Source organism: Cynocephalus volans, chromosome 15 (assembly GCF_027409185.1).
Source record: "Cynocephalus volans isolate mCynVol1 chromosome 15, mCynVol1.pri, whole genome shotgun sequence".
NCBI classification, from domain to species: domain Eukaryota; kingdom Metazoa; phylum Chordata; class Mammalia; order Dermoptera; family Cynocephalidae; genus Cynocephalus; species Cynocephalus volans.
In genome coordinates this window covers 58,326,474-58,353,908 of record NC_084474.1, presented here as the reverse complement: position 1 = coordinate 58,353,908, position 27,435 = coordinate 58,326,474, and the positions used below count along the sequence as shown (strand labels likewise).

The 27,435-nt window shown below is 42.5% G+C and overlaps 1 protein-coding gene across 3 annotated transcripts in view; it reads left to right on the top strand.

The window, feature by feature from the left end:
- The window catches only part of MATN2 (matrilin 2), a 123,853-nt gene that overhangs the window by 64,710 nt on the left and 31,708 nt on the right, over positions 1-27,435 (top strand). For 2 of the 3 annotated variants that reach the window (XM_063079625.1, XM_063079624.1), the window contains exons 5-6: positions 15,761-15,883; positions 26,539-26,661. In XM_063079625.1, the coding sequence (XP_062935695.1) occupies positions 15,761-15,883; positions 26,539-26,661 (246 nt within the window). The remainder of the gene's footprint in view (positions 1-15,760; positions 15,884-26,538; positions 26,662-27,435) is intronic. The other variant, XM_063079626.1, reaches the window with a different exon arrangement.

Below are 27,435 nucleotides of genomic sequence, written 5' to 3'. Positions count from 1 at the left end.
TTGGGCTTATACAGCACCTGGCTGGCCATTGGGTTTAAATGACACTCTCCGAGCCTTTTGCCTTCAGACAAATGTAACATGTGTTTACTATATTGTCTCTAAAGCATGTTACACCATCCACCCCTAGGTCTCATAGCTGGAGCTGCCAAGGGCTCTCCCTGGTTCTGCTGCTTTACTGTCTCAATTTCTCATGCACAACAGGTTATGCCTGGAGACTCACAGTTTTCCCCAACTCGCCACTGGGTTGGTCATCTTCCCTGGTGTGAGAGGCAGGGATGGCCAGTCGCTGCATGTTATCCTCCAGGATAATGATCCTTGCTTCCAATGACTCTGCTTTCTGCCACAAATCTTGATCAGTTTGCAGCACAGTTATCAGCAGCCAGGCTCTGGTCAGCAGAAAGGTAGCCACCGGGTACCACATACTCAAGGACAGCCACATTTCCTCCCCTTCCCAAGGGATTTTGCATTGTAGTACCTGGTCTATACTGCCTTGCAGTACGGTGTGCAGCAACTAGATCCCAGTCAACAGGAAGGTGGCCACAGGGCACAGCATATTCACAAGTAGTCACATTTTCTCCTTCTTCCAACGGCTTTTGGCTCCTGTAACTGTGCAGAATCCTGTCACAGACTACGCCAATTGTGGTGCTCTGGCTTGGGCTAATGTCTGGAATCCTGTCGACATTGCCACTTGTAGTGTTCTTAATCCTGTTCATGACACCAATTGTAAAGCTAGGTGACCACACCAGTTGTCAGGTTCTTTTACCTGCTGGTAATCCTGCACTGACTTGGCCACTTGTTGAGCTAGGGCTGGGTCTGGAGCTCCCAGACCCCTCAAGCCCATTCACAGACTGGGTCACAAACCCTTCATACACCAGGCTGGGTCACCAGACCCCACACACACCAGGCTGGGTCACCAGACCCCTTCACACAGGTCTATGAGCTAGGTAACCAGCTAAAAGGTCCTTGGAAGCCTGTAGGTTGGAAAGCATGGCTGTGCCAGGTGGATGCCCGAGGCAGACACCTGCCCACCTTCTTCACTAAAACTCTGTCTCTGTCTCTCTCACTCTCTCTCTCTCTCCCTCTCTGAAGAACACAAGAATAGCAGCAAAACTAAAAAGATATATTGGCATGCATGTGCACTTACTCCACACACACACACACACACACACACACACACACACACACACACAATTTGTTTACAATGGATGTGCTAAAACCACACCCAACTGGATCCGAGGCGAGGGCCTTGACCAAACTATTCTATTTTCCCAACAGATGCTATGATAATTACAAGGAGAGAGGGGACAAGAGCCAGCCAGGATTTGAGAGGTGACTGTAGGAGTGGAGAGGAAGAGAGTAAGGGATGAAGAAGGTGCTATAGAAAAAGGGAGAAGGAAACGTCAAAGTAACGCCATGAGCTTGAGCTTCCATGGCTCTGAGAGTGAAGGCAATAGTGATGGAAGAGTGATGGGGACAGATTTTTAAAAAATGATGAGTAGTTTTAGATGAGGTGAGTTTGGAGTTAAGGTGAGCATCAATAAGGACATGTCAAGAGGGAGCAGAGAACACAGTATTAATATGACAGTGAGAGATTAGACCAATGGTGCGGTCAGGAAGCAGCATAGTCCATTTCTTTCTCAATTTTAATTTCGATTTATTTTTCATTTTAAACATTTATGTGGGTGTTTGTTGTGAAGGCATCTGGACCTTTAAGACAGTAAGACCTGGGCTGAAATCCCAGTTCGGCTGCTTGCTAGTCTTGTGTCCTTATGCCATTTAATTTCTGTGTCTCAGTTTTCTCATTTATAACATAGGGTAAAAATACCTACATCATGGGGCTTTGTGAGATCAAATAAGATATGGAGTGTTTTAGTCCATTTTGTGTTGCTATAACAGAAATACCTGAGACTGGGTAATTTATAAGGAAAAGAGGTTTATTTGGCTTATGATTCTGGGACAGCTGCATCTGGCATGGGCCTCAGGCTGCTTCTACTCATGGCGGAAAAACAGCAGGCAGCTGGAGGGTACAAGCAGATCACATGGCAAGAGGAAGCGAGAGAGAGGAAGCAAGAGGTGCCAGGGTCCTATAAACAATAAGCTCTCGTGGGAACTAACAGAGGGAGAACTCACTCACTACTCTCCCTCCCCCAGGGAGAGCATTAATCCATTCATAAGGGATCCGTCCCCATGACTCAATCAGTTTCCAACACTGCCACATTGGGGATCAAATTTCCACATGAGTTTTGTTTTATAAATCTGGCTGCTCCAACATTGGGTGCGTACATATTTATGATTGTTATGTCTTCTTGATGGATCAGTCCTTTTATCATTAAGTAGTGTCCCTCATTGTCTCTTTTTATGGTTTTTAGTTTAAAGTCTATTTTGTCAGATACAAGAATAGCCACTCCAGCTCGTTTTTCTTTTCTGTTTGCATGGTAAATCTTTTTCCATCCTTTCACTCTTAGTCTGTGTGAATCTTTATGGGTGAGGTGGGTCTCTTGTAGGCAGCATATAGTTGGGTCCTGCTTTTTGATCCAGTCAGCCAGTCTGTGTCTTTTAATTGGGGAATTTAAGCCTTTAACATTAAGAGTTGTTATTGAAAGGTGTTGATTTATTCCTAGCATTTTATTGGTTGTTTGGTTGTCTTAGGTGTCTTTTGTTCCTTGCTTTCTGGTTTACTGTTTGGTTTCTTTGTTTTTTGGTTCCTTAGGTTGTAGATAGTGTTTTTGTTAGCTTGTTTTCTCTTCATGAATGCCATTTTTATTGTACTAGCGGGTTTAGATTTTTCTTAGGTTTTTATGGCAGTGGTAGTTATTTTTCAGGAACCAAACCCAGTACTCCCTTGAGGATTTCTTGTAAGGGTGGTCTTGTGGTAGTGAACTCCCGCAGTTTTTGTTTGTCTGAGAAATATACTATTTGCCCCTCATTTCGGAAGGATAGCCTTGCAGGGTAGAGTATTCTTGGCTGGCAATCTTTGTCTTTTAGTATTTTGAAAATATCATCCCATTCCTTTCTAGCTTTTAGGGTTTGTGATGAAAAGTCTGATGTTAACCTGATTGGGGCTCCCTTATAGGTGATTTGACGCTTCTCTCTTGCAGCTTTTAAGATTCTCTCTTTGTCTCTGAGTTTTGCCAATTTGACTATGACATGTCTTGGAGAAGGCCTTTTTGGGTTGAATACGTTTGGAGATCGTTGAGCTTCCTGGATCTGAAGATCTGTGATTTTTCCTATACCTGGGAAGTTTTCTGCCACTATTTTGTTGAATATGTTTTCAATGGAATCTCCATTTTCCTCCCCTTCTGGAATACCCATGACTCGGATATTTGAGCGCTTGAGGTTGTCTGATATCTCTCTCAGATTTTCTTCCATGTCCTTGATTCTTTTTTCTTTCTTTTTGTCTGCTTGTGTTATTTCAAACAGCCCATCTTCAAGTTCAGAGGTTCTCTCTTCAACTTCGACAAGCCTGCTGGTTAAACTCTCCGTTGTGTTTTTTATTTCGCTGAATAACTTCTTCAGTTCAGCAAGTTCTGCTACATTTTTTTTCAGGACATTGATTTCCTTGTATATTTCCTCTTTCAGATCCTGTATACTTTTCCTCATTTCATCATGATGTCTAGCTGAGTTTTCTTGTATCTCATTCAGTTTCCTTAGAATTATCACTCGAAATTCCTTGTCAGTTATTTCAAGGGCTTCTTGTTCTATAGGATCTAGAGTATGAGATTTATTAACTTTTGGTGGTGTACTTTCTTGATTTTTTGTATTTCTGGTGTCTTTTTTTTGGTGTTTATTCATTGTGGCAGGGGGTTTCACAGTCCACCGGTTTGAGACTAATGACTAACTAGGATGTTGCTGTGGTTGCCTATTTGGTATGGCTCCCGCCATGACTGCTCAGTTGGCCTCTAGTGTCTTGTGTGTGTGGTTGCCTCGGGTCTTGGGCTTCTCCGGGGATCCACCTTTCTGGTCAGCTTGTACTCTGCTGGGCTGGTGGATCACGTACCACAGGGTGTGTGATCTCTGTTGAGCTTTCACTTTCTGTACAGAACTTCTCCCCGTTCCGTGTGCTCTGGCCCAGGCTGTTAGATCGTGCAGTGGCGACCCCACCGGGTGTGTGGTTTCTGTCGAGTCTCCGCCTCCCTGGCCGCACGTCTCCCCCCTCTGTGCGCACTGTGCTGGGCTGGGGCGTGTCTGCTGCACCCCTCCTCTATCAGCTGGGCCTTCAAGACCCTGCTCAGCACCGCCTCGCCCAGGAAGTCTACCAGGTTTCTGCTAGGCACAGACGACCGGTGTCTCTGGGTGCCTTTGTAGCACTGTGTAGATCTTTCTCGGGTCTTGTTCACCTTTGTATCCCCCCGGTATAAACCGAGTCTAGTGCCTGCCTGCAGCCTGCTCTCCAGCAGGTTCAAGCGGACCTGGGAACTCTCCTACCACACTATTCCCAACCAGAAATTCGTTAGGCTTTTTTCCAAACTGGTGGTCGCAGAGATGGTATCTGCCTCCCAGTAACAGGAAGTTTACCGGGGCCGGAGTCCAGGGTGTGGTGGAGTGACAGTCGGCCCGCCCGTACTTCCTAGCCCTCCCAACACTGGTCGGGACGCCCCACACCCCCAGCCCCGCCAGAGAACCGCGGAGGGAGTGGGAGAGGAGGCCGGCCCGCAGGGTCCGGAAAGCCCCGCGCCAGGCCAAGCAAATGGGCTCAGTGATGGCCGAGCAGGGCGGAGCTGCCCGCACCTGGGAAAATGGAGGCAGCACCGGGGCAGTGAGTGGCCTGGTGGTGCAGGCAGGAGCCGCGTGGGCATCCACCCCCCGAACAGAGCTGTGCCAGGGATCACTCACAGTGCTATGCCAGGTCGGGCGCTCGCTCTGTCTCTGGTTTGTTGCCTTCCGTGTTCTCGGCACTGCCACCTCGGGCTGTTCAGTCGCGGCGCCGCTCGGGCGCTCCCAGGAATCTTCTTTAATGCCGGCCTGAAACCTCGAATCCTGAATAGGGCAGCTGGCCGCCTTCAGTGCGGCTCCAGCCTCCGGGATCCTGGCTGCATCCACAGCAGCCCTGGCGCCGTGTTCCCTGTTTCAAGACTCGCTTTTGCAGCTAAGAATCAGTTCTTTTCCTACTCCACACTTCAAAGCTGTTGCCTGTAAATGAGGCAGCCTCTCCTGCCGGGGGCAAAGTGGCGTTGAGCCCCCACGACCGGCCAGCAGCAGCAGTCCTCCCTTAAGAGATGGCCAGAGGAAGGTCCACAAGTTTCCCGGCTGCCTGAGGCCCAGTGGCCACCTTTTCCACCTCAGCTACTCCGCGCCAGCCGCCGCAGCCGCCGCCATCTTGAAACTCTGCTCCACATGAGTTTTGGAGGGGACAACACATCCAAACTCCATCATTCCACCCCTGGCCTCCCAAAACTCTTGTCACTCTCACATACAAAATACAATCATTCTATCCCAACAGTTCCAAAAGTCTTAGCTTGCTCCAGCACCAACTTAAAAGTCCAAAGTCCAAAGTCTCACCTGAGACCGAAAGCAAAAGTCCTTCCAGCTGTGAACCTGAAAAACAAAAGCAAATTTATCTACTGCCAAGATACAATGGTGGAACAGACATTGGGTATACATTCACATTCCAAAAGGGAGGAATAGGCCAAAAGAAAGGAAAAACAGTCCCCAAACAAGTCTGAAACCCAGCAGGACAGACATTAAATCTTAAAGCTCCGAAATAATCTTCTTTGACTCCAACTCCTGCCTCTTGGGCACACTAGGGCATCTGGGCCCCCAAAGCATCAGGCAGCCTTGTTCCCACAGCTCTGCCAGGCACAGCCCAGTGGGCCATGCTAGTACCTGTGGCTTTTCCAGGCCTGCATTGCATGTGCAAGTTACCAGTGGCCCTCTAGTTCTGGGGTCCTGGCAGCAGCCCCACTGCCTTGGCTCTACTGACATTTCTCTGGTGGGGGCTCTCTGTGGGGGCTCTGACCCCATTTTTCTGCTCAGCATTGCTCTAGCAGATGGCCTTGGCAGTGGCTCCTCCCCTGTGTCAGGTCTCTGCTTGGGTCCCCAGGCTTTTCCATACATCCTCTGGAATTTGGGTGGAGGATGCCACACCTCCACTGCTCTCACATCCTGCTGGTCTGCAGACTTAAACAACGTGGATGCCACTGAGGTTTTGGGCCTCTACTCTCCAGGGGGCTGCTGCATGAACCATACCCGGGGCCACTCCAGCTGGAGCAGCTGGGATGCAGGGAGCAGGATCCCAAGGGCAGCTGCGGCCAGGTCTGTCCTCCAGGATAACTCAGTCCTTCTAGGCCTCAGGGTCTGTGATGATAAGCTCCAGGGTACCCTTCCAGACTTCCCAAATGCCTTTAGGGCATTTTTTTCATTGTCCTGCTTATTAGCATCTGGCTGCCTCACCTCCAAGATAATGTCTTTAGCAACCGGTTTATCTGCTTCACCCTTGCATTTTTCTCCTGCTCTCTGCTTCTCTACCACATGGCCAGGCTACAAATTTTCCAAATCTTTATGCTCTGCTTCTATTTTAAATTCTGGCTTTACATCATGCCTTTGCCGCCATAACTCAAAGTGGGCTGTTAGAAGTAGCCATGCAGCATCCTTAATGCTTTGCTGCTTAGATATTTCTTCTGCCAGATACTCTGGTTCACAACTCCTAAGTTCCAACTTCCACAAAGTCCTAGGGCATGGACACAATGCAGCCAGGTTCCTTGCTATGGTGTAGCAAAGGTTATCTTTTGTCCAATTCCCAATAAGTCCCTCATTTCTATCTGAGACCTCATCATCGGCATGGCCTTTAATGTCCACATTTCTATCAGCATTCTGCTCGCCACCACATAAGTCTCTAAGACATTCCAAACTTTCCCGCATCTTTTTCTCTTCTTCTAAGTCCTCCAAACTCCTCCAACCTTTGCCCGTTACCTATTTACAAAGCTGCATCCACATTTTTAGGTATCTTTAGTAACACTCCACTCCTTGGTACCAATTTTCTGTTTTAGTCCGTTTTGTGTTGCTATAACAGAAACACCTGAGACTGGGTAATTTATAAGGAAAAGAGGTTTATTTGGCTTACGATTCTGGGACAGCTGCATCTGGCATGGGCCTCAGTCTGCTTCTACTCATGGCGGAAAAACAGCAGGCAGCTGGAGGGTACAAGCAGATCACATGGCAAGAGGAAGCGAGAGAGAGGAAGCAAGAGGTGCCAGGGTCCTATAAACAATAAGCTCTCATGGGAACTAATAGAGGGAGAACTCACTCATTAGTCCCCCCTCCCCCAGGGAGAGCATTAATCCATTCATAAGGAATCCGCCCCCATGACTCAATCAGTTTCCAACACTGCCACATTGGGGATCAAATTTCCACATGAGTTTTGGAGGGACAAACTCCAACATATCCAAATTCCATCACTGAGTAAAGCTCCCAACACACACTAGGCACTTATTACAATTATTATTATTTTTATTATTATTACAACACTTATTATTATCATCATCATTCCTGGGTATCGGTGAAGTATGTTGTGAGAAGTGAGTGAAGGACCAACTCTTGGATGGCAGCCACGTGTAGGGAGCAGGAAGAGGTGGGGGCCAAAAAAATATCTGTGAAAAAATAGCCTAAGGCTGGAGTGAAGCCATAGCGGGGGAAAGAAAGAGAGAGTGAGAATCAGAAGAAGATTTCTAGGCCAGGTCAGTATTAATGTCATGCTCCAGCAAGGCTGGAGGCAACAGAACTTAAAGGACAAGCCATCAAGTTAAGTCATCAGTTGACCTCAGCAAACATTTCAGAACTCTCTGCCAGGCACTCTGCTAGGCATGAGGGATGCAAAGGTGACCAGGAGGACATTGATAATGATGGAGAGGGGTGGGGTAAAGTGCAAATTTCATGGTGTAGGGAGTGGGTGGTGAGGAAGTAGGGACAGCAGGTCTAAACTATTCATTTAAAGAAGGCTGGTAGAAGTTAACCATGTCCAGTACCTGGTGAATCTAGGAAATGGGTTTTCAGTGTCAACACTTCCATGGTGGTGGTTCTAGTACATTGATTTGTCCCAGATCATGACGGTGACCTGCATGAAAGTTCAATTCTTAGCCACTGACTCAGGACTTTTTATACAACATTTCCACACATTTGAGTTTGTGGAACACCAACTAAGATCCTCCTTTTGCTTTAGTAGAGTCCCTGAATTTGTAATTCATCAATTGCCTATAAAGCTAGGTTAATTTCCATCCCAAAGTTTGTATTTTTCAAAGACCATTTGTCTATATCTTTGAGGATGAATTATCGTCTGTACTTGCTCATCTGGTATTTACTGACTGCCTTGTATTTTGCGGTAACTTTGGTCCTGTTTCATCTTATCTGCCCAAGTAGATTGCAAACTCTTGAGAGCAGAGGCCACTTGTACTTCGCAGCTTTCGCAGAGTGGACTCACAATATGTTCTTGAATCATTGACTGAGGTTGAGTGACTGATCACAGTCTCAAGCACTCATGTTTTTAAAAAATCTTTTCCGTTTGATTGATTTTGAAATTATAAAATCAATTTTTGCTTATTGTCTTAGTCTACTTGTGCTGCTATAACAAAACACCTGAGACTAGGTAATTTATAAGTCATAGAAATTAATTTCTCACATTTCTGGAGGCTGTGAAGTCCAAGACCAAGGTGCCAGCAGGTTCAGTATCTGCTTCCAAAATGTTGCCTTGAACGCTGTGTCCTCACGTAGCAAAAGCAGACGAGCAAAAAGGGGTCAAATGCCGTGTGAAGCTTCTTTTCAAAGGGCCTTACTCATATTCAGGATGGAGACGCCCTCATGAGCTAATCACCTCCTGAAGTCCCCACCTCTTAATACTATTACATTGGAGATTAAGTTTCAACATGAATTTTGGAGGGACACATTCAAATTTAGCACTTAAAAAAAAATCAGGGTATAGATGTTTATGAAATTAAAACCTGACAGTTGCTTTTCCCCAATTTCACTTCCTGGAGGTAATCACTGATAAGAGCTTGGCTTATCCTTCCTGCCTTTCTTCTAAGATGTCTTATGTATGGTATTTGCTTGTTGTTACCATCCAGGGTTTACCACAGTGCCTGATACAGTCATAGCTCAATAAATGGTTGTGAAACAAATGACTGATATTTAGGTATCTCTCTACTCCCCAATTCAACCCTACCTGGTTAGGGAGGCAATGTGATAAGAAAAATAAACTACATTTATCAAATGTTACTAAATGTTCTGTTAATATACATAAATATTTTATGTATATTGCAACAACCCTATGAGGTAGGTACTGTTGTTACTCTATATTTCAGTTACTTCATCTGTACACTGAGTATAACTATACCTATCTCAAGAGGTTGTTGTGAGGGTTAAATGAGTTAACATGTGCAAAGCACGTAGAAGTGTGCTACGTAAGTGCTTGTTAACATTATTACTATGATCACAATGTCTGATAGACGACAAGAGACAAATATGAGTTGTATCTTAATTTCTATATCCATTATGAATCTTTGTCTTCTTATGAGTGCTTGCATTTGAGAATATGTCAAATGTATGGTATATTTAAAAACTCATATTGAGATCCATACATACCCAGGATGATGCTGGCTCCCAGCGTGGGGACTTTTCTCCCATATTTTACTATATCAACTACCCTCAAAGAGGAGGGGATGATTGATATTTAAGTTGGAGATAAAGGATGGGAAGATGGATTTTTATTTTGAAGGTTAGATTTTTGATTAATCAGCTAACTCCTCATGTTTGAAACAAGACGTTACGTGTTGGATTTCTCCCTGTATTAGTCAGCTGGGACTGCCATAACACAACCCCACAGACTGGGTGACTTAAACAACAGGAATGTACGATCTCACTGTTCTGGAAGCTAGAAGTCTAAGGTCAAGGTGTTAGCAGGTTTAGTTTTTTCTGGGTCTCTGTCCTTGGCTTCCAGATGGCCACCTTCTCGTTGTGTCCTCACGTGGTCTTTTCTCTGTGTACGTGCATCCCTTGTGCCTCTTCTGTGTCCAAATTTCCTCTCATAAGGACACCAGTCAGATTGGATTAGGGCCACCCTAACAGCCTCATTTCAACTTAATCACCTCTTTAAAGGCCCCATCTTTAAATACAGTCACATTCTAAGGTATTAGGGGTTCAGCCTTCAACATATGAATTTAAGGGGCAGGGTGTGACACTAAATACTCCTCTAACACTCCCTTATTGTTATCAAAATCAACAGAAAACTTACTCTGAGCTTTTAAATCCTGCATCTAGCATTCTGGTTTTGACTTGGACAGGAGAGGTTTTGTGAGTCTGACTCTGTGGGTGTCTAATATATGTTTAGCAATTGTTTCTACCATTTCTCTAAACGATGAATTTGGTTTTTCTTACTATGTCATCAACAAACTTTAAAATCCAAGTGCTCCTTAAAATATCCTGTTTCTGCTGATGTCGTCCCCTTGCAGACTGATCCCTACTGAGAAAACCTTGGAATATGACCAGATTATAAAATCAGAAACTGCCAATGTTAGGTTCTATTCCCTTGCACCAAAGCATCATTTATCCTTGGAGACAGTTGAGAGATTTCTCACACGTTGGGCAGAGACTGAACATGGCAAGACTGACTTCTGACTCTAGGATTTTAGCACTTTTTGATCTGCAGGGCCAAAGAGCTATAGCCAGGGAATTATGCTTTACATTTTTAAAGGAAACTATAGAAATTCTAGGCACAAAATAGCTGAAAAAGGATTTTGTCGAAGTAGATAAGGACTTGGAACAACAGAGGTATGACTGGGTTAAACACAAAGGTCACCTGCTTACACCTGCCCCCTAGCCTTGGCCTCCCTTTTCACAAGTTCAATTTTGCAGCCAAGGAAGTTATACAAAGAACCCAAAACATTTGGCAAAGGATGTCAGAGTTGAATGGACTAGAACTCTTTTGGCCTTAAGAAACTTTTAGGTTCACATGCCTGGAAGTGGGCTCCTCCATGTCTACCCGCTGCAATCGTGGCCTCATCTGCTGTCCCCAGCCACCTGGCAGTGAGTCAGTGGGTGGCTCTTAAACCTTGGCGTTTTACATACCAGGGTCTCAGGACCCAGGAATACCTGGATCCTGCCTTGCCAATGACCCCTCTCCCACTCAATTTCCCAGAAAGCTGTGCACACAAAGAACAAAAGCAGCACAAGAATCCAGGTCCAGGAGAAGCCCTCTTATCTCGTGAAGTTGGGCCTGTGGCTGGCTTATTAATGGAAAATGTCATTCAAAGAGGGGAGTCATAAAACACTACACATCTAAACCATTTTATTTTTATTTAAAACACACAGGTGTACATTAGTAAAAATTACTTTTAATTACACTTTTATAAATTACTAATTTTGTGTTGATTCAAGGAAAAAATGTGATTTTTAAAAATCTTTCTTCACTAAACCATACCTATAATGTGTTGTCTATGATTTTCAGTTTTGGTTTCTCTAAATTAGAGCAAAGATTTGAAGACTTCTATAAAGCAATCTAAGGGCAGAAACCTCGTAAATTTTTATGAAAATTTTCCGAGTCTTAAGCTTGTTTCATCCATGCCTGATCCTATAGCAATTTTGGTTGGAAAATTGCCTTAAGTCTCTCCAAAGCTTTCAACTCAGTTTTTATTTTTTAAAAATTCAATTTCTCTTAGCGCTTTTATTTTATTGGCCTTTTAAATATTTAAATTGGTTACAATAACATGTACAAATGGCATATATAAGTGGAAACAAAAACAACTTAGACCTTTTAACAGTGGCTCTCAAATTTTAGCATGCATCAGAATCATCTGGAGGGTTTGTTAAAACACATATTCCTGGGCCCCACACCCAGAGTTTCTAATTCAGTAGGTCTGGGGTGGAGCCCGAGAATTGGTATTACTGACAAGTTCTCAAGTAATGGTTGATGCATAGACCTTGCTTTGAGAGCCAATGCTTTATAAGCCTACAGCTCAGCCAATGGGAGAAGTGCACAGGCGTTCTGGAGCACAGGTGTTCCAACTGCTTTAAGCGTTCAGCATGCTCTGGACATTAGGTCACACATTGTCAGAAGGAATGACACATGGATTGGTCAGGAGTTGGTGAGGTGGAGGTCCATTAAAAGGGCTTCTTCTGTACAACTTTTTTTCAATATTCGGACCAACATCAGATACTCCATTCTGGAAAAAGGTGAGTTTGGAGCACATGGCTTAGACTTGAGGCTTAAGCAAAATCTCAAACCTCTCTTCAGTCTAAATTATGGGGCCAACATAATTATGGGGTCTCTCTCTGGGGAACAGAGATGGCTGGGCTCAGAGATTACACCCTATGATGTGAAAGAGGAAGTTCAAGAGAGAGGTAGAGTCTGAGTTTCTGCCTTTAGGTAGAGGGTACTGACTACTCATCACTGTAGTATCATCAATGTCCTAGAACTTGGAAGTCAGATTAGCAGCTTGGAGGGAACACTAAGATGTGGGTAGACAGAGATAGGACTGACTGACTGACAGCAGACATTCATATTAGGGGCTGGGAGATTTTCAAGATGGCGGGCCAGGCCCAGCATGAGGAGTTGCAGGTGGAGATGGCCAACTGCTAACAGGTCCCTGAGGGCTATGGCATGGCCAACTCCTGTGACATGCAGATTGGGGCATGCCAGGGCATGGTACTCCTTGATCTCAATGTCTGCAGTGTCACCATTAACTTGTTTAACAATCTACTGGTTCTTGAAAGATGAGAAATTAACTTTTAGGAGGATTTGGTGCTAGTTCAGTATTTATGTTATGACTCAACTTCAGCAATTAACTAATGTTCCATGACGTTCAGACCCTGAGAAAACATGAATGTCTTGTTCCCACAATAATGACTTGTGTATTAAACCCACAAATATTAGGTGCTATTAGAACTCTTTGGGGAAGCGAATTTACAAAAACAATACTTTAGACTGAAACTTAATGAAGTCTGGGAGCAAAAGAATAAACACAACACAGGCTATTACCCTTTAAAAATCTTTAGCTTTTCTCTTTGCATGTTTTAATTATGATGTTAAACACATCATTATCTTCTCCATGCATGGTTTTGCTTTTTAAAAATTGTACACATGTTTTAATTTTGCAGATTCTATTTTCTTGTTATTATTCACAAATTTTTGGTATTAATATATCCTAAATAACTATAGAGGGAAACTTTTTCTTGGACTGTCTTTTTAAAAATTTATTATTAGCATATTCATTCTTGCAAATTGTGATATTTCTTTATGTCCTTTGCGAGCTTTAAAGGAAAAAAATCATTCATAATCCTACCACCTTAACATAGCAAGCATTTTAATTTCTAATTTCCAGGCTTTGCCTGGGAACTATACTTGTATATAATCACTGTGAATACACAATTTTGAGATCTACTTTTTTCATCGAAATTTGTCTTCCTATTTACAATTATGTCATCATAATTATAATGTTAATGCCTAATGTTCAAAATAGAACTCCAGATCTTCCCCCACAAAACCTGCTCCACCTGCACCTTCCCCATCTCAGTTAACAGCAACCCCATCCTTTCAATTGCTCATGCCAAAATCTCTGGAGTCAGCCTTAATTCCTCTCTTTTTCTCTTGCTTTACCTCTAATTCAACAGGATCCTATTGGCCCCGCCTTCAACATATACCCAGTGTATTCATTTCCTAGGGTTACCATAATAAAGTAGTTAAACTGGATGACTTAAAACAATGGAAATTTATTGTCTCATAGTTCTGGCAGCTAGAAGTCTGAAATCAAGGCACCGTCTGGGCCAGGCTGCCTATGCAACTTGTCAGGGAAAATCCTTCCTCGCCTTTCCCTAGTGCCCTGGTGATGGCTGTCAATCCTTGGCATTCCTTGGCTTGCATCTCTATGTCTGTCTTCACAGGGCATTCTCCCTGGGGGGTGTGTCTTCACATGGCTTTCCCTCTTCTTATAAAGACACTGGTCCTATTGGAATTACAGGCCACCCTAATGATCTCATCTTACGTTGATTATCTCTGCAAAAATCTTATTTCCAAATAAGGCCACATTCACAGGTCCCAGGGGTTGGGACTTCAACATATCTTTGGGGGGACACAATTCAACCCACAACCCACAGAACATCACATCCCCCCATCCTGGTTTAAGCCTACACCATTCCTCACTCGGATTATAGTAGCAGCCTCCTAACTGGTTTTCTGCGTTCACGTTTGCCCTGCACAGTCTATTCTCAACTCCTCTGTTCACAACCCTCCACTGACTCCAAACTCACTCAGGGTAAAAGCCGAAGTCACTGCAGTGGCCACGGTTCCCTTCTGATCTGCGCCATTTGCATCTTCACGGCTCCCTGCGGCAGCCACCCTGGCCTTGGCTGGTCCCCAGCGCACAGGGCCTGATCTCACCTCCAGGCTTCTGCACTTGCTCTTCCTTTGGCCCCAAATGCTCTCTCCTAGATATCCCCATGGCTCCCACCTCATTCAGGACTCTGCCCACTGCCCCCTTCTCACAGAGGCCTTTCCGGACCACCTCCATCACATCCACCCTCGGTCTCTCATTCCCCTCCACTAAGTCCCTCTTTCCCTTTGCTGTTTTATTTTTCTCCAGAACACTTTCTGTCTTCTAATACACGGGTACTTCAAAAAGTTCATGGGAAAATACAATTAAAAGATAATGTGAACTTTTCCATGAACTTTTTGAAGTGCCCTCGTAGATGATGCTATTTTCTTATTTATTCTATTCTTGTCTGTTCCCCACCACCACCACCCCCATCCAAACATAAGCTCTTTGAGGGCTAGAATTTTGGTCTGTTTTGTTATTTGCTCTATTCTTAACACCTAAGACAGGGCCTGGCCCAGAGCAGATGCTCAATAAATATTTGTGGAATTAAGTTTTGTGTGTGGGGTTGTTTTTTTTTGGCAGCTGGCCGGTAGGGATCTGAACCCTTGACCTTGCTGTTATAACACCACGCCCTAACCAGCTGAGCTAACCAGCCAGCCCCAAGTTTTTAGTTTTTTTTTTTTTTTTAAATATGGGTGGAATTAATGAGAAATAGGCCAGTGCACTTTCTCATAAATTACGGAGCCATTTACTCTTATTAAATGTTCATCTTATTTTCCAGAATTTTTTGTAAATAATGCTGCTTTTACATAGTTTATTGCATATAATTAACTTCTTTTTTTCCAATTATTTCTTTGGGTCACATTTCCAGAGTGAACATGGTCAAATTGTCTTCTAAAACATGTTTTATCAATTTATAATGCCACCCACCGTTAATAACCATTCCCACGCTGCCTTGCCTCCACTGGGTTTTCTCTCATCTTTATTTTTGCCAGTTTAATAGAGTAAGTGTGCCTTGTAATCGTTTTGGTTTGCATTTCTTTAACTTTTAATACAATTGTTCATATTCTTTATCTTATCTTCTGATATGATTGCCTGATCTAGACTCCTGATTTTTTTTTTTTTTTTAAAGATGACCAGTAAGGGAATCTTAACCCTTGACTTGGTGTTGTCAGCACCACGCTCAGCCAGTGATCTAACTGGCCATCCCTATATAGGATCCGAACCCATGGCCTTGCTGTCATCAGCACCACCCTCTCCCGAGTGAGCCACGGGCCGGCCCCTAGACTCCTGATTTTTTCAAGGGGGTGGGAGCCTTGGATTCAGATTTATTTATCTGTACTCTTTTTTTGAACAACAATATTAATCCTTATTTATATTTGTTTTAAATACACTTCCATGCTACCATTCCCTTTTCCTTTGTTTGTATTTCTAATTAAACTCTGAATGTGTTTTATTCTCTACAGCTGTGGACTACTGTGCCTCAGAAAACCATGGATGTGAACACGAGTGTGTAAATGCTGATAGCTCTTACTTTTGTCGGTGTCGTGAAGGATTTGCTCTTAACCCAGATGAGAAAACATGCACAAGTAAGTCACACACATACACATTTGATGCTCTTGCTACGTGGTCTGTGGGCATGGAAATCTCCCAAGCATAGCTTAGCATGTGATTGTGCCCTGGGGGTCTAATACCTTCTGCCCCTGTTCCTCATCTGTCAGGTCTTTCTTGACTTGTCCTAAGACCAAAGCCCGTTCCATCTCAACATCACCATTCAAGGAATTTGATGAAGGTCTATTTTTCTGGACACCACATGTGGGGGTGTTCTTCCAGCATCCTCTGGGTGTGCTGATGATCAGACCACCTTACTTCATGCTGACTTAGCCTGGCTGTGCCCATCAGTATTGACAGGGCCTGAGAAATATTTTTATTGAAGCTTTGTGGCTTGTGGGCTTCAGCTCTGACTTCACACAAGTACCAGAAAATCGCTGAGCCCACCAGAATTGAACGTGATTTGGATTTCTTCTGAGTGGGGTAGGGGTGGGTGGACGGCAGCTTGCAGAGAACTGCTCATTTTTTGCTTGAGTTATTTAGTTCCATTTGATTTTAAATATATACACCAAAATCAAAATTAATTTTAGCCCCCAAAATCTTAACATGAGAATCTATAAACTAAAGGTGATCACTAGCTTTGCAAAAGGATTCCAAAATATAAAGGTACATTGGCGCACTTAAGGGATTGTGTGTGGATTGTTACCCTCCTGTAGGGAGGGCCACTTAAGAGAAGCTTGTTTTTAAAGTATTAGGGCCCAGCATTTCTAAAAAGTGACACTTAAGAGTAATTTAGAATAAGATAAGGCATCTCTGAAACATACATCAAAGAAAAAATAGGATATTTTCTTCACTTTTAAAGTCTTAATTCTGAAATAAAGCTGAAAATGTGAAAAGTATATTGTTTCTTAATAAACAAATTATTTTGATTAGTTAGATAGCAGTTTGAGAATACATCCTATTTACAAGATAATGCATATTTTCACTTAAAATAATCATTATATTAAACTAAACTAATGATCCCGGCCATAGAATTTCTACCTTGGAGTTAGAGTAAATAGACATACACAGTTATTGTACAATTAACTAGCTGTGCTTCCTAAATTAACCATTCACATACAGAACAATCATAACCCACTTTCATATCCATTTTTCAGTACATTTGAGGACTTGAATGACTAACCTTTTTTCTTTTTTTAATTTTATTTTTGGCCACAAAACAAGTCTTAACACATTTAAAAAGACTAAGATCATGGAAAATATATTCTCTGACCAAAATAACAGAAGGAAATTTAGAAAATTCACGAAAGTGTGGAAATTAAACAACACTCTCCTAAATAAACAATGGGTAAAAAGAGAAATCACAGGGAAATCAGAGAGTACTTTGAGATAAAAATCAAAGCACAACATATCAAAATTTATAGGAGGCAGGGCTCATGCAGTGCTTAGAGGAAAACATATTTGTATGCACCTATATTAAAAATAAGAAAAATATCAAATCAGTAATGTAAACATCTACCTTAAGAAAATATAAAAAGAAAAGAAACTAAACCAAAAACAAATATAAGTAGGAAATAACAAAGATTACAACAGAAATATATGAAATAGGGAATTAAAAAGCAGTAGAGAAAACCAAAAAACCAAAATTTGATTCTTTAAAAAGATCAACAAAATTCGCAAATCTTTATCTAGACTGACCAACAAAAAAGGAGGAAATAAAGAAATTACTAAAATCAGAAATACAGCAGGGGCATGGTAGAACATTTGCTTGTTCTATTGCACTGGAGTGAACTTTGAGGAGAGAGATGTCTTCCTTCTCTAGTCTCCGCTGGTGACTCTCCTTGTGTCACTGCAGTTGAGTGTCTGGCAGGCCACCTGCACGAAAGCTGTGGCTACTGCTGTGCCATCAATCCACTTTTGCAGCAGCCGTGGCTGTGGTGGTGGCTGTGGTGGGCCACCCGCGTGGAAGTGGTGTTTTCAGTGTGCTCCTTGCCAGCTTCCGGACAGGGGATGCTGCCCTTGGCTCCTGCCTAAGACCCTGAAAGTGTCTGCTTCTAGGCAGAGGAGGCTTCCCTTGGCCATTTTTAATTCATAAAAAGTTCGTGTACCTACAACCTTTCCAAAATGCATCTGTTATGTAAAGTAGGATACACCTGCATAGTTTTTTAAAAAGCATCCTCCAAAGCCTCCTTAAACATGAACTTACCTCATACTCTTTAATCCCTAACTATCAACAGCTTACAAACATCAGACCTGGAGGGCTGGGTGGCGTATGGAACAGTAAGGGGCACAGTAAGTCAAAAACGTACATTTTGGGGGCCCCAACCATGAGCCAATAGAAGTAAGGCCAGGTCCTTCCTGGAGGAGAAGATACTGTGACTGAGTCTTGAAGATGGAGCCACCATTCACCAGGCAAAGAAGGTTGAGATGGGGGTTCCAGGAGAAGGAAAAATGTGCAAAGACATGGACCAGACGGGGCATTTTAGACCTCCTTGCCTGGCACGTGATCAGCTTGCAGTCATTCATTGGTTGTGTTTATTGAGAGAATAAGTGAATGGATGAGTGGACTGCTCTGTTCCTAATCTCCCTTCCCTTTCAAATATTCTAAACTATAAAACAGCTGCCTGTGCTGTGGTCAGGGCTGGGGGCTGTGGGGTGCTGGACTGAGGACTCCCCTCAAAGGGGAGACTGTGTACTGCCAGGGGCCGACCTCAGTTCAAATCCCAGCTCCTCTGCTTTTTCTGTTGGGCAAGTTATTTAGGCCTCACTTTCCCCACCTGTAGTAGGGGATGAAAATACTGCCTACTCCCCAGCACTGCCTTAAGTGAGATAATTCTTACGAATCATTTAGCAAATCACCTGGTGCTAAGTTCTCGTAAGGGATGATACTGGCTTCAAAGACTTAAAATTAGTATTTATCAAGCATATACCAGATGTCTGGGCTAAGTTTAAAGGAGCATAAAAAATTCAAGACTTCCACTGGAAGTTGGTCAGGGACACAAGCCATACCACACAGAGCAGCTCAGCCACAAGGCCAGGAGTTATATGACCGAGGGCCGAACTGTGATATAGACAAGATGTGTGGCAGGCGTTAGGGGAAGGAGACCAGTTAGACTAGAACAGGAGGGGATGCTGCCCTCGCCAGGACAAAGCCTGGAGGAAAACACACATCCTGTCCAGTTTCCTTCCTGCCTCCACAGAGCACCTTCCCTGGCTGGGGTCACCTGATTTCCAACCCCACGCCCAGCCCCCGTTCCCAGAGTTGTACAGTCTTCCCCACACTGTGGCTCAGCATGTCTCCTATCCCAGAATTCCTGGAGACATGGAGAATCCCAAGTCCCAGGATGGTGCAGGCAAGATCTGAGCCCGGGAATCAGACCGTGGATGTGGCTACTGCAGTGTAGCGGGACTGGGAGAGGAGGTTTAGCTGGCAGTCAGGGGAGGGATGGATCCAGCTGTGAGGTCTAGGCGCAGAGCCCAGTGGTTCGGCTGTCTCTCGGCCCTGTCAGAGTCAAGTCCCACAAGTGGGCCGCCCCAGTGCATGGGCAGAGGAAAGTGCTGGGAAATGTTGTGGCAGAGGAAAGTGCTGGGAAATGTTGTAGCAGGCAGCCACAACGTACAGTATCCCCACTGTGCCATCATCCAGCCTGCACTTGAATATCCCTACTGACCGGACAGTCACTATACCCCATGGCAGTTCATTCCACTTTATACAGCTCTGAGTCTCAGAAAGTGATTCCCTAGACTAAACTATCTACTTCCTTGCACTTACAGACTAACAGAACAAATTGAGCTTCCGGCATTCTTCAGGGACACTAAGAATGGGTCGTATCAGAATCATTAATAACTAAATTAACTTTATTTAATTTAGTAGACTAGCCAGGCATGGAAAATGTGATAACAACTTAGACTTTAATAAGCATTCCACCAATTTACTAAAGAGAGCCCCATGTTTTGTGCACCAGATGGAGAAATGTGTGCTGAGTGAAAAATGATTGGTTGGGTTTGCAACTTGCTGAGTGTCTGTACCCAGAGGGTGCTGATTGCTGAACTGAGATCCTCGTAGAAGGAGGTTTGTAAACAGCCTAGTGGGAAGAAGCCTTAAGGAGGGCATGAAAGCTGTCCTGCATTCTTACTGACTCCTTGCTGGTTCTTGGTGTGCAATGTTTATGCATCTAAACCCTTACAAAACGCTACATTAAGAGTAATACCAATAACTATTCATTCAACAAATATTTGTTGTGTACCTATTACATGCCAGATACAGTTGTTGACACTGGGCTTACAGCAGTAAATAAAACAGAGGAAAAAAAGAAAAAGATCTCTGTCATTATGGAGCTTACATTTTAGTGGAGCAGGGTTAGAGAAGACTACAGGTCTCAACAAGAAAGTGACATTTGATCAAAGACCTGAAGGAGGTGAGAGAAGGAGGAGACCTTCAAGGCAGAGGGAAAGCAGCACCAGTACAAAGGCCCCGAGGCAGGAACTGTGAGGCCTAGCAATGTCAAGGGACAGCAAGGAAGTCTGTATGACCAGAATATAGTGAGAAACTGTGACATAGACATTATGGTCTATAGAGCATATAACCTGCCTTCTCCACAGTCATAAATTTGGTTCCTGTTTCCCTCAATTCTAGTAGTATCTGTGAGCTCATAGTTATTCCCCTGCATTGAGGTCCCAAACTCAATTTATTTGTTGCTTATATAGAAATCTGAAACTACATACTGAGCATATTGTTCTCAGCAATGTTCCTGATTATTTTCTTCTCCAAATCTCTGGGCACCTCCCACACTGTTCTTTTTTCTATCTTATTTCTGCTGTTTTCCATGGTAATTAGTTTCACACTTACGAATGCATATATTTATTTATTTTTTTTTTTTTTTACAAAGAAAATGAAATTTATTTGAGGCTGGGAAGTCCAAAGTCCATCTGGTGATGGCAACAGTGAACAGAAGTCTCATATTGCAAGATAGTGGAAGCAGAGAGAACAGAGCGAGCAAGAGAGACACTCTCTCCTTTTAAAGCCCTCAGAACCATGCCCCTGACCACCATTTTTAATCCATTCACTATGGCATGGTCCTACAATCTAATCACCTCTTCAAGGCTCCACCTTTCAATTACCATAATAGGATTTCCCACCCTCTTAACAGTCACAGTGGAGGCTAAGTTTCTAATACATAGAACTGGGGGGGACACAATTCAAGCTCCAGTGAGTTTTGGGAGGACATAATTCAATCTACTACCTTCTGCCCCTGCCCCCCCCAAACCCATGTCCTTTTCACATGTAAATACATTCATTTCATCCCTAAAGTCTTGTTTCAACTCAAAAGTCCAAAGTTCAAAGTCCCATTTGTGAAATCAATGTTATCTACTTCCAAGATACAGTGGTGGGACAATCATAGGGTACATATTCCCATTCCAAAAGGGAGAAATAGGCCAAAAGAAAGGGGTAACAAGCCCCAAACAAGTCCGAAACCCAGCAGGGCAGACATTAAATCTCAAAGTTGGCAAATCATGTACCTTGACTCCATGTTCGACCTCCTCTGGACACTGGTGTGGGGGTTGGGTCCCCAAGTCCTTGGGCAGTTCGGCTCTCAGGCCACACTTTACCTCTCCCAGGCTGGTGTTCCACTCTGGTAGCTCCACAGGTCTGGGGTCACCATAACAGTCCTGCTCTCATGGCTTCACTAGGCACGGCACTGATGGGGTTTCTCTACTGCAACTCTGACCCCACATTTCTGCTCAGCATTGCTCTGGTGAAGGCTGTCTGCGGTGACTCCGCCCCCGCAACAGATCTCTTCCTGGGCCCCCAGACTTTTCCATACATCCTTTGAAATCAGGGCGAAGGCTCCCAAGCCTCCACAGTTCTGGCCTTCTGTGAGCCTGAAGTCTTAACACAACATGGATGCTGCCAAGTCTTCTGGCTTGTATCTTCCAAAGTGGCGGGCCCAGCCACACCTCGGACCAATTTAGCCATGGCTGGAGCAGCCAAAGCAGCTGGGGTGCTAGTGTGAGAAGCAGCTTCCCAAGGTGGTCCTGAGAAGTGAGTCTGTGGAGGGTGCCTCAGGCCTGTTCCCCAAGAACATTCTGCCTCTCTAGGTCTTTGGGCCTGAGATGGAAGGATTGGCCCCAGAGGCTTCTCCAGTGCCTTCAGGGCCCTTTCCCTCTTCTCTTGATAATCCCTTTTCTTTGCACTAATCTTTTTAGCTAATAGTCGCTGGGTTGCACCATTGCATGCTCTCTGCTTCTCTACCACATGGCCAGGCTGCAAATTTTCTTTTATCTTTTCTCTTTTTTAAAAAAAAACAAATGAGTGGTAAGGGGATCTTAACCCTTGACTTGGTGTTATCAGCACCACACTCTCCCAAGTGAGCCACGGGCTGGCCCTAGGCTGCAAATTTTCTAAATTTTTACACTCTGCTTCCCTTTTAAATTCTGGCTTTATGTTGTGCCTTTGCTGCCATAACTCAGCATAGGCTATTGCAAGTAGCCATGTGGCTTCCTTAATGCTTTGCTGCTTAGAAATATCTTCTGCCAGATACTCTGATTCACAACTCCTAAGTTCCAACTTCCACAAAGTCCTAGAGCATGGACACAATGCAGCTGAGTTCCTTACCAATTCATAGCATGGTTGATCTTTGCCCCAGTTTCAAAAAAACTCCTTATTTCTATCTGAGATTTCCTTAGAATGGCCTTTACAGTCCATATGTCTATCAGCATTCTGCTCACCACCATTTAACCAATCTCTAAAACTTTCTCTGGCCTTCTTGTCTTCTAAATTTTCACTACCATCTAGGCTTTTTCTAGCCTATTCCTCCAAATTCCTCCAGCCTCTCCTCAACACCCAGTTCCAAAGCCGCTTCCACATTTTCAAGTATTTGTTGTTAGCAACACCCCACTCCTTGGTATCATTTTCTGTATTAGTCCGTATTGTGTTGCTATAACAGAATACCTGAGACTGGGTGATTTATAAAGAAAATGAAAATTATGGCTTGCAGTTTCTGAGGCTGGGAAGTCCAAAGTCCATCTGGTGGTGGCAACCATGAACCAGAGGTTTCACATTGCAAGATGGTGGAAGCAGAGAGAACAGCCATATATTTATTTTTAATACTTCTTCTGATTACAAAAGTAATACAGGGCTATTGTAGAAAACTGATTCGTATGGAAATGAAATTGTCTCAAATAAAATGATCTATGATTCCATCACCTAGAGATAACCCTTGTTAATACCAATTTGGTATATTTCTCTCCAGTCTTTTTTTTATTTTAGGCATATGGATATATTTTTATAGAATTGGGATCTTACAGTATACCATTAAATCATGAGCATTTTGACATGTCATTTAAATGTTATTGTATTAGTCCGTTTTTCTTGCTTATAACAAAGTACCCGGAACTCAGTAATTTATAAAGAAAAATGAAATTTATTGCTTACAGTTTCTGAGGCTGGGAAGTCCAAAGTCCATCTGGTGGTGGCAGCAGTGACCCAAGGGTCTCACATTGCAAGATGGTGGAAGCAGAGAGAGCAGAGAGAGAAAGACAGACTCTCTTCTTTTAAAGCCCTCAGAACCACACCCTTGACCACCATTTTTAATCCATTTACTACTGCAGGGTCCTACAATCCAATCACTTGTTCAAGGCTCCATGTTTCAATTACCATAATAGGATTTCCCACCCTCTTAACAGTCACAATGGGGGCTAAGTTTCTAATACATAAAACTTGGGGAACACAGTTCAAGCTCCAATGAGTTCTGGGGGGACATAATTCAATTCACTACAGTTATCAAAAACATTTTAATGTGCATAATATTCTATCATGTGTATGTCATAATTTGTTTGACAGGCTTTTTTGGCTGTTCAAATTGTATCATGATAAACATCCTCCTATGTAAATCTTTGTATTTCCGATCATTTTCTTAGGAACAAAACATAAAAGGAAATTTATTGAGTCAAAGGCTAGTAACATTTTTAAGGCTTTTAATGCATATTGCAAAATTATTTTCCAAAAATATTGTACCAATTTCTACTCTATCATAAGTGTTTTGAAGAGGCAATTTAAAAATTTTTTGCTAATTTGCTAGGAGAAAAATTATCCTCATTGTTTTATTTATCATGTCTGTAATACTTTTTCTTCATAAAATTACCCAGTTATACATATCTAATTATAAATGTATACTTATTGGTGTTATTATTTGACTAATGAATAATATGCTCCAATATGAGAGATTATAAGGGACTCCTGTAAGCTCCATGAGGCAAGGGACTGTGTCTTTCTGTTCAGTGCTGTTTCCAGTGCCTGCCCCATGCTAGATGTTCAGGGAATATTTCTTGAACAAATGAATGACAGTGAGGTTAACACTTTTTCACATATTAGACATTCAAAAAAAAGGAAACAATAAAGATTTGAGCTGTAATAAAGAAAACACAAAACCAATAAAGAAAATTAGTAAAACCAAAAGATTATTTTTTTACAAGATTAATAAAATTGATAAACTTCTAGCCAGACTGTCAGGGAGAAAAAGAGAGAGAAGATACAAATTACCGATATCAGGAATGAGAAAGTGGACATCACAACAGATCCTACAAACATTGGAAGGATAATACAGAAAAATAATGAATTTATGCCAATAACTTCAACTTAGGTGAAATGAACAAATTCCTTGAAAGACACAAACTACTAAAGTTTATGCAAGAAGAAATTTAGAAGAAGATCTTATGACCCTGGGTTTGGCAAAAGTGTCTTAAGAAGGACACCAAAAACCCCACAAAGTATAAAAATCAATAAACTGAGATTTGTCAAAATTAAAAATTTTGAACGTTTTCAAAATTAAAAGACACTATGACTGAAATGAAAAGGCTAGCCACAGACTGGGAGAGAATATTTGCAAAACATATGTTCAACAAAGGACTTGTATTTAGAATATAATAAGGAAACAATCCAATAAAAATGGGTAAAAGATTTGAACACAGACTTTGCCAAAGAATATATGGAGATGGCAAATAAACATATGAAAATATATTCAACAACATTAGTCATTAGGAAAATGCAAAGTGAAATCATAATGAGATAACCACTACATACCCACCAGATTGGCTAAAATTACCAAGTGCTGATGAGGATGTAGAGCAACTGGAACCCTCATAAACCACTCGTGGGAATGTTTACGAAGTTAAGCGTACATCTACCATAAGATCCAGCCATTCTACTCCTAACTGTTTGCTCAAGAAAAATGAAAGAATCCGTTTACATAAAAGCTTGTACGTGAATGTTCATAGCTGCTTTATTTATTGTAACCCCAAACTAGAAACTTCTGAAATGCCCATCAGCAGATGAATGGATAAAGAAATTGTGGTATAACCATATAACAAAATACTACTCTGCAACTGAAAAGGAACAAACTATTGACATACACACGAACATGGATGAATCTCAAAATAATTATCCTGAATGAAAGAAGCCAGACCAAAATGAATACATACTATATGATTCCATTTACATAAAATTCTAGAAAATGCAAACTGATTTATCATGACAGATACAAAAGTTAATGGTTATTTGGGACCAGAGGAAGTGGAGAAGAATGAATTAGGAAGGGGCATGAGGAAGCTTTAGACACTAATGCGTATGTTTATAATCTTGATTGTGGTGATGGTTTCATGGGAGTATACACGTGTCAAAATTCATCAAATTGTGCATCTTAAATATGTGCACTTTGTTTTTTGTCAATTATACCTCAGAAGAACTAAAAACAAGTAGAGGAGACTGTATTATTAAAAAATGTCATAAAACTCAAAGAGAGGCTGTGGAAATATTCTAGATCATAGCTGTCCAATAGAACACTCCGATAATGGAAATGTTCTGTATCTGCCCTGGACAACACAATGGTCAGGAGCCATGTGTGGCTATTTGAGCACTTGAGATGTGGGCAGTGCAGCTGAAGAACTGAATTGTTAATTGTATTTCACTTCAATCAATTTTAATTTAAATCACCACATTAGACAGCATGGCTCTAGATTAAAGGAGACTAAGCATATATGAAAAGTAAATACAGTCTCTGATGCTAGACTGGATTCTGTGCTGGAGGGTGAAAAATGCTACAAACAACATTATTAGATCAACTGAAAAGATTGGAATATGGTTGGCAGATTAAATAAAAGTATTGTATCAATGTAAATTTATGAAGTTTATAACTACCCTGTGGTTATATAGGAGAATATCCCTCCCCTTAGGAAGCACACACTTTATATTTAAGGGAAAAGGACCATGATGTACGAAACACCTTTAAATAGTTCAGAGAGATGGCCAAATGATCAAGCAAATGGGGTAAAATTGCATAATTTTAGTTGCATAAATTCCGTGAAACATTCAGCTAAGCTCTCTCTTCCCACACTGTAATCTGGCAAACAACACCCAATTTTCATTTTGGTGGCTCTTACATGAACCAAGATGAGGAAAGCATGTTCACAAATTCATTTGTTGCATAAACATTTTATAACGTGTCAAGAGGGTTCTCTCAGGGAGGCCATATCCCTAAACAGAGAAATAGCTTTGTTGAGAGATCCCTTCATGGCATGAGTTTTTGAAGCATTGGATTTTACCCATTTAGAAAAAATTAAGACTGAAAACCCCTGTTTTTCTTATACTAGCTTTATTATTTTGTTCATTATTCTTATGATTTTTCTTTCTTTCCAGAGATAGACTACTGTGCCTCACCTAATCACGGATGTCAGCATGAGTGTGTTAACACAGAAGATTCCTATTTCTGCCGCTGCCTGAAAGGCTTTACCCTGAATCCGGATAAGAAAACCTGCAGAAGTAAGTCACACTGGAAGTTGGAGAAGGGCTTGTTCTGCTAAACTCCTTTAGTTAGTTTTCCTTTCCTCGCAAATCTTAAGCAAGATGTACTTGTACTCAGCATGTATTTACTAACATTAGTCTGCCCTTTATTTCATCTTTGAGTTCCCTAGATCCTATTATGGGAATGATTTTTGGAGATTGAATAGACCGAGTCTGGCCATTGTATTCATTTAGCAAAGTTGGAGCCCACGCTGAAGCTCCCACCTACCGGAAATGGGATGCACTCTCCCTCCTCGTCCCCACAGCATGGATTTGGAAATTTGAGAGAGAAAAGGCTGGGCCCAGAAAAGGAGCTGGTTTCTTCCAGTCCTGCAATGTAAGACCTGATGGCTGCTGAGACAGGGGAAATTGCAGTTCTCTCCTCTGTGGTAGGAAGAAAAGAGGAAAAGTAAGACACCGGGGCATCCGCATAGCATTCAAGGGGTACAGGGTGTCAGCAGGATGATATTGAGGATGTACTGAATGACTCAACTGCCTGTCATCTGGCACATCAAAGGGTATGACCAGGGATCTGAGCATGGACCCCCAAAAGGATCTCTTTAAACCAGACTGTCCTGAGAGCCCACTAGAATGGAAGGCCCACAAGGACAGAGGTGGTTGTCTTTTTCTCATTGCCGAATCCTCAACAGCTCCAAGAATGCTTGGCATACATAGATGCCACACAATATTTGTTAAATAGATGAATGAATATGAATGTCTCTGAGATGGAGTGTACTGGAGAAATTGCAACTA